Genomic DNA, 15841 nt, shown 5'->3' on the forward strand with positions numbered 1-15841 from the left:
TTCCTACAGAGTTCAAAAGAGTTTGTAGGTGTCTCATATCTACAGTCATTATGTACTCTTGGATCTATCGATAGTTATTAAAATACTTTGTTAGGAGATCTCAGTCACAAAAGTATTGCTCTGTTCTCTACTTTCTTGCTACAAAATATATAGCTGTGTCCTCCTGCTACTATGGAAAGAAACAGTTCCACAGTTACAAACTGCTATCTGAACTTTCTTTAATAATACTAAAGAAACCCCACCTTACAAAACACCAGCGTAAAAAGCAAGAAAGTGAGATAAGTTACATTATTAATTAATTGTCAATTATCATTTAAGCAGAACCTCAGGAAATAAAACTATAAAACAAGAAAAAAAAAACCCTAGCTATTAATTATGTTACAAAGTCTTCAAACAACTTGGTAGTACTTGTTACGCTGGGTAAGTACATGCATAGTAATAGTGCAACTGCATATGAAGGAGAGACTAAAATTTGTTTCATTTAAAACAAAGCTGAACCACACGTACTGCAGTCTGTTCAAACTCTGTATATGTTTATCTGCATACTTAATTTCCAGTGTGCTTAAAGACACATAATAGAGTTATGATTTACACTTCAAAGCATAGCCCAAAACTCTTCCATGCAAAGAGCTAGTCTGTAGGATGCGGTTAGGAAAAAAAGATTGCTGCAGGGTATCACACAGATTACCAGTTTGTGATCTTCATCAGGAAAGAACCACTTGGGGTAAATCAGAACTTCACTGCTCAAGTTCTCTACAATGAAGAATTCAACATAAGAATTAGCACAGGAACACTTTTTACATGTTTCAAAATGATTCAAAAAGGTCCAGATGAAAATGAACTTTTTTTCTTTTCATACAGGTGATCAGTAAAGGGGTTTTCAGTTTAACGAAACAGCAACATTGAAATCTCACCTCTTTATGCACTCTGTAATTAGAAATAATCTTAACACACATGCTTTTACAGCTAGTAATTTTTGTTATCTTTACCAAAGCCCTTAAATATCCAGCCATTACATTACCATATCCAGCCAAATCGTTCACCTTCTGTGTTCGCACCACGGTTCCAGGATGGCATGAGTGAACATAAAACTCCAAATTCAACCTCACCCTCCCCTGGTGCCCAGCCACTCTTTGTCACCTCTTCCCTTATACCCAAATGACTTTGTGCACTGAGCCAGTCTGGGAGGAAAAGAGACAAGTCAGCTTTCGGCTTATCAGTTCCCTGTGTGGTTCCCCTAGCACCTGCACAGCTACTAATTCAGGTACAGGGAAGGGAAATTGAGGAAGACTGCACAGCAACCTCAGACTAGATTAAGCTGACGGCAGACCTATAGCATTGAACTGTAAAAAGATTGAACCCCTTAATCCCTCGATATGATACACATACCTGGAGTCTGAACGTAGACTAGCTACCACCTCTGAGGGGGAATTTTCAGGTGCATTCTCGAAGTAACTGCCAAAATCTGGGAGAATATACTCCAAATTTCTGTCTCACTGAGATTATTACTGATACTTGAAGTTCTCCACCTAGCATTTTAAACAAGCTCTATACCCAAAAGGCTATTGAAAAGGCCACCTTTCTTATGTAACATTTAAACTCTTAAAGAAATCCTCAAAGAGTATAGGAACACAGACATCCTTGCAACTCTTAAGTGCAAGGTTGTCCATATTTGAACCACTATATCTTTTAACCACAATGATTTCCTGCATGCAGGTAAGATACATTAGACAACACAAAGCAGGCCCAAGATTTCAGCCCACCCTGGATCAAAAGGGGCAGGAGAACTTTCCTTGATGTCTTTATCACGTGGCAGCATCTCCAGAAGCAGGGAGAACAACCCCCCAGTGCTCCAGAATTCTTAAGGAGAAAAAGTACAGACAGAGGGAAAGTATCAGGCTCTCTTTATGTTAACCCTGCTACGCTCAGGTGTAAGTGTAACCTTAAAACCTGAAACAATACTTTCTTGAGAAAAAGCAAAGGGAAGAAATCCAAATATCAAGCAATATGAAAAAAATAGTCATAAAAGCTTATGCTGTGTTCCAATTGATCGTTTTTCATTGCAGAGGGACTTCGGCAGCCAGTTTCATACAGACAGAACTAATTTTGACGACACAACTGCCTTTTTAAGATTTAGAGCTCATTTAACTCTAGTTCTAGACGAATGAAGAGGTATATCAAGGACTCACTATTCCATGTGAGTATGCAGAGGAATACCTATGTTAATAATTTTAAGAAATAATTTTAAGAATGTTATTTATATCACTTCATTTAATCAGAGATAAGAAAACTGACTTATTTCAACAGTTTTGTTCAGGACATTTAAAAAAAGGGGGGAAAAAAAAAAAAGGTGGGGGCGAATCCCAGCAAAACCAGTAATTTCATTGATGGCGCTGTTGCAACATACTATGTAAGCTATACATGTTTGGACCATTACTGTTGCTTCCACTATTCAGTTTGGAAGATTATTTTACAATATTATTTTACAATACGGCCTTTCCAGAAAGGCCACCCTGAACAAGACACAAGGCAGACAGATGAATCACAAAGAGGTGGCTCTCCGAATTTTTGTGGTTTTGCTATTCATATAAGCACATTTTTGTGTTTCCTGAAAGTTTAGGGAAGAAACATACACACACATACACACAGTTGTTGTTTAGATACTTTGTCACTGACATGAGCAATTCATACTTTGAAAGCTATAGTTAGCTATTAGATACCAGGTACACAAATTCAGAGATTAGTCTCACAAGTTATAATCAAGTTTCCTGGTTAAATTCATCTTGTTCTGAATGCAGAGACATGTTTTTACCAGTCTGTGCCAAACTGTTTTAAAAATATCTAGCAGTAATGGTAATAATTCAAGATCTTAAACTAGTTGTAAGCAACTAAATTAGGCAATAGGATAAGCTTGGTGAAGAAGTCACTGCAAAATTTATAAAACAGTTTATAAGGATTCCACCATTGAGACAAAAAGAATTTCTCATTTGTCTGCACTAGTCATATAGCAACTCTAACAAAGTAATAACTCTCCATTGCATACTCCTGAATACCAAAGATAGCACAAGAAAACATTCCAACATTGAGTTTAAATAGTCAAATCAAAGCAACAAGCAAGCACACTACAAATTCATGAGAATTTGTATTAGTTCAGCAAACACTAGGAATTAGACTTGGACAAACCAGTCAAAACATTTCTATGCCCCATAGAGCATCCCAAATTTACATCTCACTTATGACCTCCATCACCTTAATACCATTCTTCCTAAGGATTACAATTAAAATGAAGATGGAAATAATGCATAGATTGTAACACAAGAAATCAGACGATACACTATACAGTTGTGAAGTCAAGAGCACAAAGCAAGCACACTGGCCAGTAGATCAGATCAGAAATTAGAGAGACAGAATTTTTAGATAGATGGAAGCATCACATTTACATTGAATCCATAGTGTAAGAGAAGGAGATGTCACAGCACAGCACAGCTAGGTAGCTGAGAGAGACTGGAGGAGGCATGGGCAATCCCACTTAAAGCACTGGAAGCAGCAACATGAAGTTCAATGTTCCCAAGAGCCAACAAAAGAACTCCAGCAGGAAAAAGATGACCTGTTTAGCTGATGAACTTTCTCTGGTCTTTAGGTAAATTAAAAAGCTAATGGAGAGCCTCACCCAGAGAACGAACACTATAAAGTAGTCTTTACAATAGAGATGAGATAAAATGTTCAAGTTCATGCAAATTCACAGGTACGACTATCTTTCTAGAAGTGATACTGTTAACTAAAGAAATAATATTAGCACAACTTTGTATTTACATAAGGACAAACTGAATGCATACCAAAAAAACACCAAATCCGAAGAAAACTAAAAAGCTAGAAATTAATGAAAAGATTAGATTAAGGGACCTTAGAAGGTCCAAAAGATGAGTAAAAATTAAAAGCTTGGCAACAGGTTTGCATTTGGATATATAAGGACACTACATGGTTAAAACAGGAAAAAGCAAAATCAAACATCTTCTGCAATCGTGCAGAGAAAAATCATGGAATCATAGGGTTGGAAGGGACCTCTGGAGATCATCTAGTCCAACCCCCCTGCCAGAGCAGGGTCACCTTAGAGCAGGTTACACAGGAACGCTTCCAGGCGGGTTTTGAATGTCTCCACAGATGGAGACTCCACCACCTCTCTGGGCAGCCTGTTCCAGTGCTCTGCCACCCTCACAGTAAAGAAGTTCCTCCTCATGTTTAGGTGGAACTTTCTATGCTCAAGTTTGTGCCCATTACCTCTTGTCCTGTCGCTGGGCACCACTGAAAAGAGCCTGGCCCCACCCTCCTGACACCCACCCTTTAAGTGTTGATTAGGTCCCCCCTCAGCCATCTTTTTTCCAGACTGAAGAGACCCAAATCCCTCAGCCTTTCCTCGTAAGAGAGGTGTTCCAGTCCCCTAATCATCTTGGTAGCCCTTTGCTGCACCCTCTCCAGCAGTTCCCTGTCCCTCTTGAACCAGGGAGCCCAGAACTGGACACAGTACTCCAGGTGCGGCCTCACCAAGGCAGAGTAGAGGGGGAGGATGACCTCCCTCGACCTGCTGGCCACACTCTTCTTGATGCACCCCAGGATGCCATTGGCCTCCTTGGCCACAAGGGCACATTGCTGACTCATGGTCATCCTGTTGTCCACCAGGACTCCCAGGTCTCTTTCCACAGAGCTGCTCTCCAGCAGGTCAGCCCCCAACCTGTACTGGTGCATGGGGTTATTCCTCCCCAGGTGCAGCACCCTACGCTTGCCCTTATTGAATTTCATAAGGTTCCTCTCTGTCCAACTCTCCAACCTGTCTAGGTCTCTCTGGATGGCGGCACAGCCTTCCGGTGTGTCAGCAACACCTCCCCAGCTTTGTGTCATCAGCAAACTTGCTGAGGGTGCACTCTATCCCCTCATCCAGGTCATTGATGAATATGTTGAAGAGGACTGGACCCAGTACTGACCCCTGGGGAACACCACTCGTCACTGACCTCCAACTAGACTCTGTGCCCCTAATCACTACTCTCTGAGCTCTGTCTTTCAACCAGTTATCTATCCACCCCACTGTCCATTCATCAAGCCCACACTTCCTAAGCTCCCCTATTGAGGATGCCGTGGGAGACCGTGTCGAACGCCTTGCTTAAGTCAAGATAGACCACATCTACTGCCCTCCCCTCATCTATCCATCCAGTCATGCCATCATAGAAGGCTATCAGATTAGTCAGACATGATTTCCCCTTGGTGAAGCCATGTTGAGTACTTCTGATAGCTCTCTTTTCCTCCACATGCCTTGAGATGATGCCCAGAATGAGCTGTTCCATCATCTTTCCAGGGATGGAGGTGGGGCTGACCGGCCTGTAGTTCCCTGGATCCTCCTTCTTGCCATTTTTGAAGACTGGAGTGTCATTGTCTTTCCTCCAGTCCTCAGGCACCTCGCCTGTTCTCAAGGACCTTTCAAAGATGATGGAGAGCGGCCCAGCAATGACTTCTGCCAGCTCCCTCAGCAGTCTCAGGTGCATCCCATCGGGGCCCATAGATATTCACAAGTCTAATTGATCCCTCACTCGATCCTCCTCAACCCAGAGGAAGTCTTCTTCTTTCCCTGTTACCTTCCACAAAGCCTGGGACTCCTGAGGGCTGGGCCGAGCAGTAAAGACTGAAGCAAAGAAGGCATTCAGTAACTCCGCCTTCTCCGCATTCTCCATCACCATGGCTCCTGTCTCATTTGACAGTGGGCCCACAACTTCTCTGGTCTTCCTTTCGCTTCCAATATACTTGTAGAAGGCCCTTCCTGTTGAGCTTGACATCCCTAACCAGGTTTAATTCCAAGGCGGCCTTGGCTTTCCTTGTTTCATCCCTGCATGCTCTGGAGGCATTCTTGTAATCCTCCCAAGGGGTCAGTCCCTTCTTCCACTTATTGTGGACTTCATTCTTCCACTTGAGCTTTTTCAGAAGCTCCCTGCTCAACCATGCAGGTCTCCTGCATCCCTTGGCTGATTTCTTGCTCTTAGGGATGCACCGATCCTGAGCTTGGAGGAAGTGGTCTTTGAATACCAAGCAGCTTTCTTGAGCCCTTTTGCCTTCCAGAGCCCTAGCCCACGGGATCTCTCCAAGCAGTTTCTTGGAAGAGGTCAAAGTTAGCCCTCCTGAAATCCAAGGTTGTAATTTTACTTCTTGATGTTTTGTGTGTGGTACCCATGATACTGAACTCTTATCATTTCATGATCGCTACAACCTAGGGTGCCCCCAACCTTAATGTCCTCCACCAGTCCCTCTGTGTTTGTCAGTACCAGATCCGGGAGTGCTCCTCTCCTTGTTAGCTCCTGTACCACTTGCGTCAAAAAGTTACCATCAATGCACTGGAGAAACCTCCTGGACTGTGCATGCCTGGCTGTGTGGTCTTCCCAGCAGATATATGGGTGATTGAAGTCCCCCATGAGAATCAAGGCCTGTGATTGCAAGGCTACCTTCAGCTGTCTGTAGAAAGCCTCATCCTGATCAGGTGGCCTGTAATAAACACCCACAACAGTGTCCTTCATAGGGAGATCTCAGAAGATCATCTCAATCACTATTACGGAGATTAAAGAAAAATTATCAAAGCAACAGTAGCGTTCTTTGACTTCAATCTGTGTGAGGACAACACAGCCTCAGAACTAACAGAAGTAGGATTACATGTTTTATATATATATAAAACACAGTTCTCTCTAGATACAGATAATGCCTTGTAAAAGATAAATAAAGTAAAGATAATAAGAAGCACATGTTTCCCTCTCTAAGTACCCCCAAACTGTCAAATTTTGACCTGGTTTTTGCTTCTGTACTCCAAATAAAATCGTTGGCATATTCCCACAATTCCATAAATGTCACTTTTAAAGAAGAGTCCATCACTAGCAGTACAAAGCTTAAAGACTTTATTTTTCATTATCACTGATTTGACAGCTTCTAGTATATGACTTTTGAAAGTAAAAGGCAGAGTTGTCTTTCTAAAAAATATTGACTTCCACTTCTGACGTTTCAGTGAATCTGAAAACACCTATATAAACACTACATTTAGAACTATTTGAGACTTGATCTATTCGTAAGATTACTGTCCACGTTTTCTGATGCGGAAACCTAAAAGCAGATGGTTACTACATTCAGATGCAGTTATTGTCTTCACTGCTCAGATTTTTAGATATGCTGTGAACTTCAGTGGTTTCAGAGCTATGAGCAATGCCCTGGCAAGAAGCCACATCCTCTCACATCAACTGCTGTGAAAGTGACTATTACAACATTATCAAGAACTGCCTCAAACTTGAGGTTTCCACACTTCAGTCTCAGTTACTAGCCACCTCAAAATTATTTCCGCATCTCATTTTCACGTCCCTCAACTGTGGCAGGCTTACAGAGTCTGCTGCGAAGACTCTGCTCCTCTAGCTGTTCCTTTATTCGCATGGGGTAATCATCCATTACCTCTTTCTGCAGCTGCAACTACAGCATCAGCTTCATGCTGTAATTTCTACGATTGTCCAAGGACTCTAACTAGGCGTTGCTGAAACTAACAAAACATTTGTTTAAATTTAAGAGGTTACATCTTAGGAGAGTGCCTAACACATTACTCATACTGCTTCATCCCCTCATAGATAACAGTAAATAAGAGTCCTCAGGGCAATTATACAAACCAGCTATTTTAATACATAGAGATAAAAATCTTACTCATACTGAAAATAAAAACCAACGGAATACTTTTTTACTTGGTCACAGATTCAGTTTTCTGATAAATTTATTTTTCAAATGTTGACGAACTTTTAAAGTGATATTTAAAATATTAAAAGAACCTCATTTAGTATTTGAAATTATACCGGCGGTGCGTGTTCTTAATGCATTATCACTGAAAATGTGTATTTAGCTTGCATAACACTGAATGATGATCAGAGCACTGCCAGTCCAAGCAAAAATTGTAATATCAACTCCAGCAATTGGAAAAGGATTTAAAAAAAAAAAACAACCCAAAACCATTTCTATGAACATTGTAATATCACTGTAGTATCATCTCTAAACTTTCATGCCTATTTCAAGTCTTTCTCTCTCAATTGATCATGTGATACGTAAAGTAATCCTATACATTCATTCATTCATCCTTTAATTAACACTGTTCTCCATATTATTGTTATATTCAAAGAGGAAGAACAGATATTTCAGTGTCATCACCACACTTCATCACCGGAGTTCTGTGCATGCCAAGCTCAAAACCAAAGAAGTTACAAGCACGCATTCAATCTCAGATAAGAGCACTTCCTTTCTTTACTGTGTATGGTTGCACAGTGACTCCAGAAGTATATACTTTTTTCCTTTCAAGCGTGTTCTGCTATGCTTAAAAATGCTACTGCACATAAAGCTTTCCCTACCAAAAGGATCCATACATAGCAGTTTATGAATAGTCAGATTTTCTAAGGTGTTCTTTATTGAGGTGGAGGGTAGGGATAGCTGTCTCAAATAACCTTCTGCTTGCATTTTTCCAAGATTATTCCTCCTTGCTTCTATATTTACAGAAACCATCATCTTAGATGCTACACCTACAATAGATCAAACAACTTCAGGCCCGTGTTGTTAAACGGGTCAGCCTGAGGAGATATTCCAACATCCAAGTTTAAACACAAGAATAATGATGACTTCACTAGCATTAGACAGCTATCGGCATCCCGGTTCTACCCCCAGCTTCTGGAGGAAAAGGTCTGAAGGAAAAGGCACTTTTCCGGGATACCTAGAGATGTCGAGACCCGCCCCGGGCAGACGATCTGCCTCTCGCTCACCCCAACCCTCTTGGGGCGCTTTCCAGGGACGTCCCCACCGCCTAGGCCCGGCCACGCAAGCCTCTCCTCCACGTGAACCCCCGGGAAGGGGAAAAACCCGAACGACAGACCTCCGTCGCCTGTCCCTGTCACACCCACCCCCAACCCCCGCCCCCCCCCCCGCAAAGGTCCCGCGGCGCCAGAGGAGTGCGGACCCCGCCGGCCCACTCCGGGCGGGAGGGCCGGGGGAAGGGGTGGGGGTGGCCATGGGGGGGCTGCACCTCAGCCCGCCGAGAGCCGCAGGCGGAGGGGAAGGCGCAGCACCCCCTCGCCCGTCTCCAGGGGCTTCCCCCGCCGCGGTGAGGGGGCGGCCCCTCCCCCAGCTCCGGCGCTCCGGCCACCTCCCCACAGCGGTACGCCCCGCTCCACCCCGGCGGGCTACCCCTTCCCCTCAGAGCTCCGGCCTGGCTCCCGCGGCGGCGTCACTGACCTCTCTTGGAGCCGGGGCTAGGGCTACCGCCGGCGCCCCGGGAGCTCTTGCGTGAGGCCATGGCAGCTTCTGTCAGGCGGCGGCGACGAGCGGCGGCGGCGCGCGCGCGCGGCAGGGGCGGGGCGGCAGCGAGAACGAGTCCGGCGGCACCACCACCACCGCTACCTGAGCCCCGCGTGCGGGAGCGCCCTGTGGCCACACAGCAGCACCGCCCGCCGCACCCGCCAGCCAATGGCGAGGCAGCCCGCGGGCACGAGGCGGGGCTCCCCTCGGCTCCGATTGGCGGCGGCAGCGGAGGGGGCGGGGCGGCGGGGGCGCGCGCGCGCGTCCGACACACGCTCCCCGCCGCCGGCGCCTTTGAACGTGGCAAGCGCGGGAGCGAGCGGTGGCTTCTCGCGAGGGTTCGGCCGCGCGAGCGTGCGCGCGCGCCGGTGTGGGGGTGGGCGTGGGCCCGCCCCCGCCCCCGCCCCCGTCGCTGAGGGGCCGTGTCGGGGCCGTCGGTCTGGGCTTTCCCTCGGCGGCCGCCGCCGCGGGAGAGAGCCACTTCCATCCGTTCTCTGCTGGCGGGAAAGGGGGCTTGGGCTCTGAGCAGGAGAGGGGCGGCGAGGAGGGGGCGGCCGCTGGCTGCCGGAGCGGGGGGGGGTGTGTGGTGGTGAGGCCTCGAGGTCTTCCAGCTCTGTGAGGAAAAATGAGGGCGGGAAGGGATGTCCGTGTGTCTGCCTGGCCGGCTGGCTGGCTGGCTGGCTGGCTGTCCGGTCGGTGCTCCGTGCCTGGCGGCGTCCGAGCCGGAGGCAATGTGGGTGGACCGGGCCGGGGTCTCAGGGCGCCCCGCGGGTGAGGGGCCTCCCCGCCGCCCGCACCCTGCCGGGGGTAGAGGCCTTGAGTTGGTGAAGCGGGCTGAGTGGGGGGGTTGGTTATTTTTGCGGAGGCTCTGCTTAAAGCATTCGGTCCTCTTTCTTAAACCGCCCTCTGCTGTGTTCAGGCGTTAATAACGCATACAATTAAGCTCCCAAATTATGGGGAATGGGCTCATTTAGCCTGTCAGAGAGTGCCTTTTCAACCTGAAGTATGCTACGTCAATAGATGAATTCTCAAACAAGCTTTTTGGGGCTTTAAAAATCGCCTGTGACAAAACAAGCCTCTTTTTCACAGGAATTCAAGGTGCTTCTTGTTACTCAATGATTTGGATTGAGACTTACTTAAATTTTGGTTTGGCATAACAGTAGAACTCTGAAACAAAAAAGCAGAACCCACCTTTTGAGTCCTGACCATAAATTCTTTGAGCAACTTGGCCTAGTGGGAGGTGTCCCTGCCCATGGCAGGGGGGTTGGAACTAGATGGTCTTTAAGGTCCCTTCCAACCCAAACCGTTCCATGAACTATGATACAGTGTTTCAGGTGAACATAAACAATTCTGGAAACTGGGGCCTTTCCAAATAGGTGGAGAAGACTTTTCCCAAAACAACCGTTGCCACTGTGTTTTGAACTGAGTAATGCAGTGAAGCTAACCAGAAAAGATGATTTACTGGCGAGCGGTAATCAGTAATTTTGAATGAGATTCAGACTTAAATGCTTAGTCAAGTAACAGGATGGCATTGTGGGCACTTCAGCCAGTAGAAGTAAAAGCAACTAGTTTTGTGAACATCAAAACTAATGAAGCCTACTTCTTAGTATCTCTCATGTGAATTAATTGGTATCTAGTACTGTTGATAATCCAGACTTTTCACTTGGTTATGGCGCTCTACCAAAGTCTTATTTTCACATGATGTTAAGTACTTAACATTTTTGAGATGCTTTCCTTTTGTCTAGTGAGGCTGAAACTGCCAAACAAGTTCAAAAGCTGCTAGGGAGGAGCAGACATACTCATGACCACATAGAATTTATGACAGAAAAGCTAACAGGATGAATTATTAACATTTCGGCAAAACAGAAAGTACAATCTAAGGAACAAATAGTCCTGAGGAGAGCAAGAAAAAATTGATAATATGTAACTGGGTTTACTGAAAATACAAGAATTAGTAGAAAATAACTGCTTGTTTAACTATATTCTTGCAAGTAGTAATTACTGTCAAGTAAGACAACAGCGTTTTGTGGTTGATGTGGGATACAGTTTCCTGAAGCTAGGCTACGGAAAGTGGCAATGTGATAAGAAAAGATATATTAAAAACATTGAAGCAACTGGGTGAGCAGTGACACTTGGAAGGATATTGCTCTTGATTTACTGTGAACAAATTTTTTTATCGTAAATGGACTGTAAAATTCCTTATTTCTGTTTTCATTGGCACACAGCTGCCACCATTTCATATTTGGTGTATTCAGTACCTGCTTTACTCTTCTGTCCAAGAAGACTCTCTTGCAGGATTAAAATATACACACAGAGGTGCAAATGCTCATAGCAGGATTGTATCTTTATGCTGATCACTAGCCTTTTGCATGATCTTGTTATTCAGAGGTTTCTGTTGACCTTCTACAGCATCAGGAAGACATTTTCCTTCCAGTCCACAGATAACTCAAAACTGAAGAAGAATGTTAGGTAAGAGGGGCTATTGTCTCCTAGTGATCAGAGAAACTTTTTCTTATATTCCTGCCTGATAGATATCTCTGATCACATACTTAAAATCTGATCATTTTGCGTGGTTTTGAACTAAGCAGTCTTCCAGATAAACTTATGAAAAAGCACTAGGCCTGCTTTTCCTACTGGGATCACCTGAAGACAGTTCAGATACAGGCTATGTGATCCACGTTGTGCCATTGAAGAAGCTTGGCACAGCTTGGTGTGACTTATTCTAGACTCAGTAGTGCTTAATTTGATTTAAATTTGCCAGGGTGACTGTTGCAGCAAATGATATGACGGTACCTTCTGATCTGAAATGTGATGAAAATTGAAGCAAATTTTTAAAATGATGTTTTGGGAAAGATGATGGAGAGAAAAGCAACAATATTTGTAGGTGGATGTGTGTGGGAATGGCATGTCATTTTTAATCTGCTCAGTTGTTTTAGAGCTTCATGTTTGGTGCATTGTAAGGGTATGCAGTAATCCACATGAAGATAAATATCATTGGTTTTGTTTGTAGGAGGAAAAGAAACAGGGCAGAAAAAGAATGTAACAATGAGAAAGCAGCAAGTTTGTAAGGCAAAGACAAAAAGCCAGAAAAAACAGGAGGAATAAAACCAGAAGTTACATAATAAAGGCAAAAGGTCTGAGACAGAGCCCGCAGCAGTCAGTTGGAGCCTTTCCGCTTGGATCAGATTTATTTAAATCAGAAAATAAAAAGTTCTCCTTGGCAAGAATCACATTTATCCCCACTCCAAACTCTCCTAATTGACTGCTTGTTGAGACTACAGCTAAACTGTATTTAAATTATACTGCATATCGTAAATCATTGCATTAGAAGAATGCCACCGATTAATGAGCCCTGCTCGGAAAATAAATTAATGTTTTTACTGTGCATTTTGTTTCCATAAATACCTTTGCATTAATGCAGTCACAGCTGTTTTTCTGGCCTGATTCATTCAATAGCACCATGACTCTGCTGTTTGACAGAAAGAAACACGTCCAAGGTGATAGGCAGAAAAGCAATGAAACAATTACACAAGAAGACGATTCAGTCTCTAGTCTCCTAATTTCGAAAAGAACTGCAAATATCTGACCTGTCTGTAGCAGGGAGAACAGATGCTAAGTAAAAGAGGCACTATTAATATGAAAGAATAAGTGACATCTACTTAAAGCAACCATTAGTTTAGCCCTATATTTTTCACTTCCTGTGTTGTAGCTGAATAAGCCCCCTTCACCTGTGCCAAATTCAGTGCTATGGTTTTCTGAGTTTAAGCTGTGTGTTCTATTGACAGATTTATTTCTATTCACAGTTTTTATCTGAATTTGTCATAAAGTAATCTATTATACATTGCAATGAGAAGAGCTAGGGAATTCTCAGGGTATGATAAAAATAGCAGGTTAAAAACTCTTAAGATAGCCTAAGATTTTCAATAGAAAACTTTGGCATTTAGAATTTTAAGGTTTTTGATTGTCCGGATGATATTTTTTTCATGCATGGTGAGTGATCTAAGCACCTTGCTAGCCAGTTGGAAAAGATATTTCCACCAGCAGACTTGGTGTTCAGAGGTGTGCCTTGTGTGAATTTAGGGCAAGGAGGGTGATGAACAGGTTTTGCTGTTTGTTTTCTGGATTATCAAGTTGACACTTGAACTGCTGATCAGCTTTTGGGTTTCTAATGGGGTTACAGGGAGCACAGAAAATCAACATCCAGCATTTGCATTTGTCAGCCAAAATTCACAAACCACTTCAGGAAAACCAGATCAGATGTTTTTGGAAGAGGGGGAGAAAAGACAAAGTAAAGAGTGTCTCAGTTATCCAAACCTAAACAACTGCATGGTCTGTGGTGGTGTTCCACTTACAGCTAGTTGAATCTGCAGCAAAGTGTATTTGAGTTGGTTATTCTTACAGAGGAATTCTTTCTCATTTATTTATTTATTTATTCTAACAATACTTTTATGTCAGTAGGTGCCTGTTATTAGATTTGTGCATTCTTAAATCAATTTAGAACATTTTCTAAATAGTTGGTGATACTGACAAATGGAAAGCAACCATTTGTCGGAGAGCCATTCAGAAGGTGAAGCATGTCTAGTTCAGACAAAGCTAAAGTTGGAAGTTTGGTAAAATTGCCAAACTAAAATGTAGGCTATCTATTGTAAAGTCTAGGTCAAAAGCTTTTTCTTGCTCTCAGCTGATTAGCGTTGACCTCCCGAAAGAATAACTCAAATAGCATTTGGCCTTTGGATCAGTATTATGGCCTGGCAGTCTGGGATTTGTTACAGCATTGCTTGGATTCTGAGAGTCTTACTGCAGATTTTGCCAGGCCTGATTCAGCTAATTTGATCCCTGTGAGTGTTATTACAGCTGAGAATGAAGCAAACTACTTAGTGCAAGATCTGGTGATTAGATTTTGCATAAACTGTGACGATTATTTGGAATTTAAGTAAGGCCTTTTGTCAGGTCACAGGAGTATGTGGATTTGTCTCCTACAGCGTGTGAGAGGCTCAGAAGAAAAGAGCAAACAATTCTTTGTGCACCTGTAACAGTTACTTGTAATGTGTATTCTTGGAAGGACAATCAGAAACTAGTCTTGAAAAGATCTTTAAACTGGAAGTCACACCTTCCAGATAGGTTGAGAGCAACTGATGGAGCTCAAATAATGCAAAACACAGGTTGACTACAGATAAAGACTACAACAAACCAGGATCAGTATTGTTTAAATTATCTTGGATAAAAATAAAATCCTTATTAGAGTGGCAGCAAGTGAATGAGGCTTAGTCAGCCATTGTCAGCACTTGCCATCATACCTGCTATTGAAATTAGCAAGAAAAATAAGGAGAAGGTACTTTCCTGCGAGTGTACTGCCTGTTCTTTTCCAGAGATTTAAATTTTTTAGCAAAAAAGTGGAAAGCATCAAAATGCTCTCTAGCCTGTAATTACATTTGGTAAAACTGCTGTACAGGCTTCAGCAAAAGTAGTGATACTAAATGAGCTATCTGAATTGCAAAAATTGCTGATCAGAAGTTCTAGAGTTTTGTTTGTTTGTTTGTTTAAAAAAGAAAAACCTGTATTTGTCATAAATTTAGGATAAGCATAAGTTGAGGGAATGTGCAGATATGAACAGAAATAGCAATGCACTTAACAGGTTGCCCTGGTGGATCGTGCCTTACTGTGAGCGACTTAGCAGCTTTCCATAATCAACCTGGAATATTCTTATCGAGTCAGCCACCACCAATAGCTGCTTATCCCAGATGCCATGTCTGAACTAGCCTTGCTTTACGTCACACTTTCCAATATAATAATTTTGTGAATTTTCCACATTGGAAAAGAAAGCAATTTATCCAAGGAGCAGCAGAATACATGGTGCCTAAATTCCTGCAGATTTGCTTCCTTTGTCTCCCAAAACTCTCTCCCACCTCTGCTTCAATAATCTCCCGTCTTCAATAATCCCCATGGGATTTTCAGATAATGTGTACTGTTTGGTAAGTGCAGAGCTGTAAGGCTGGCAAGTTCTGGCGTGGCTGGCCAGCACATGCTTGCTGATTAGTCATCCTGTTGGCACATTGAAGAACTGAGTCCTCTCTAATGAACTTTGTATCTTCAGTTATAAATAAATACCACTCAAGTTTATTTAACATACTAAATGTACTGCAGCCTTCAGAGGCTTTTACATACTCAGTCATTCCAGAAATAAAATGCAGAAGCTTCACTTAGCTGTATTTAAAATAATTTGAAAACTGAAAGTGCCTGCAGGAAATAGGTAAACAATAGCTAGTATTGTTTAAAAAAAAACAACTGTAAGTGCTAGAGTTTTCCCTGCAGGAGGCCTTTTCTGTACAGAGCACTTTTTTAGGGATCCCTTGCAGCTAGTTTCAGTCTGACAGTAGTATAGGGGCAAGGCAGCAAGTAAGATGAGTAGCATTCTCTTCAAAATTACAAATTTTGGTAAACCATAACTGGCTCATGCTCATGTCTTTGCAAGTCATTCTGGGGGCATATCCTGCAACATGAG

At 43.2% G+C, this 15841-nt stretch overlaps 1 protein-coding gene and 1 long non-coding RNA gene across 14 annotated transcripts in view; one reads left to right on the forward strand and one right to left on the reverse strand.

Annotated features, from left to right (window-relative positions):
• The window catches only part of ASPH (aspartate beta-hydroxylase), a 120742-nt gene extending 111247 nt beyond the window's left edge, over positions 1-9495 (reverse strand). For all 13 annotated transcript variants that reach the window (XM_063326933.1, XM_063326939.1, XM_063326943.1 and 10 more), the window contains exon 1: positions 9277-9495. In XM_063326933.1, coding sequence (XP_063183003.1) covers positions 9277-9337 — 61 coding nt within the window. In that variant the 5' untranslated portion in view covers positions 9338-9495. The remainder of the gene's footprint in view (positions 1-9276) is intronic.
• Positions 9496-10114: 619 nt separating this feature from the next.
• Positions 10115-15841, forward strand: part of LOC134512015 (uncharacterized) — a 53442-nt gene continuing 47715 nt past the window's right edge. Inside the window, exon 1 of the long non-coding RNA XR_010070026.1 lies at positions 10115-11808. This is a non-coding gene — a long non-coding RNA (uncharacterized LOC134512015). The remainder of the gene's footprint in view (positions 11809-15841) is intronic.

This window comes from Chroicocephalus ridibundus, chromosome 2, assembly GCF_963924245.1.
Source record: "Chroicocephalus ridibundus chromosome 2, bChrRid1.1, whole genome shotgun sequence".
In the NCBI taxonomy this organism is placed as follows: Eukaryota; Metazoa; Chordata; class Aves; order Charadriiformes; family Laridae; genus Chroicocephalus; species Chroicocephalus ridibundus.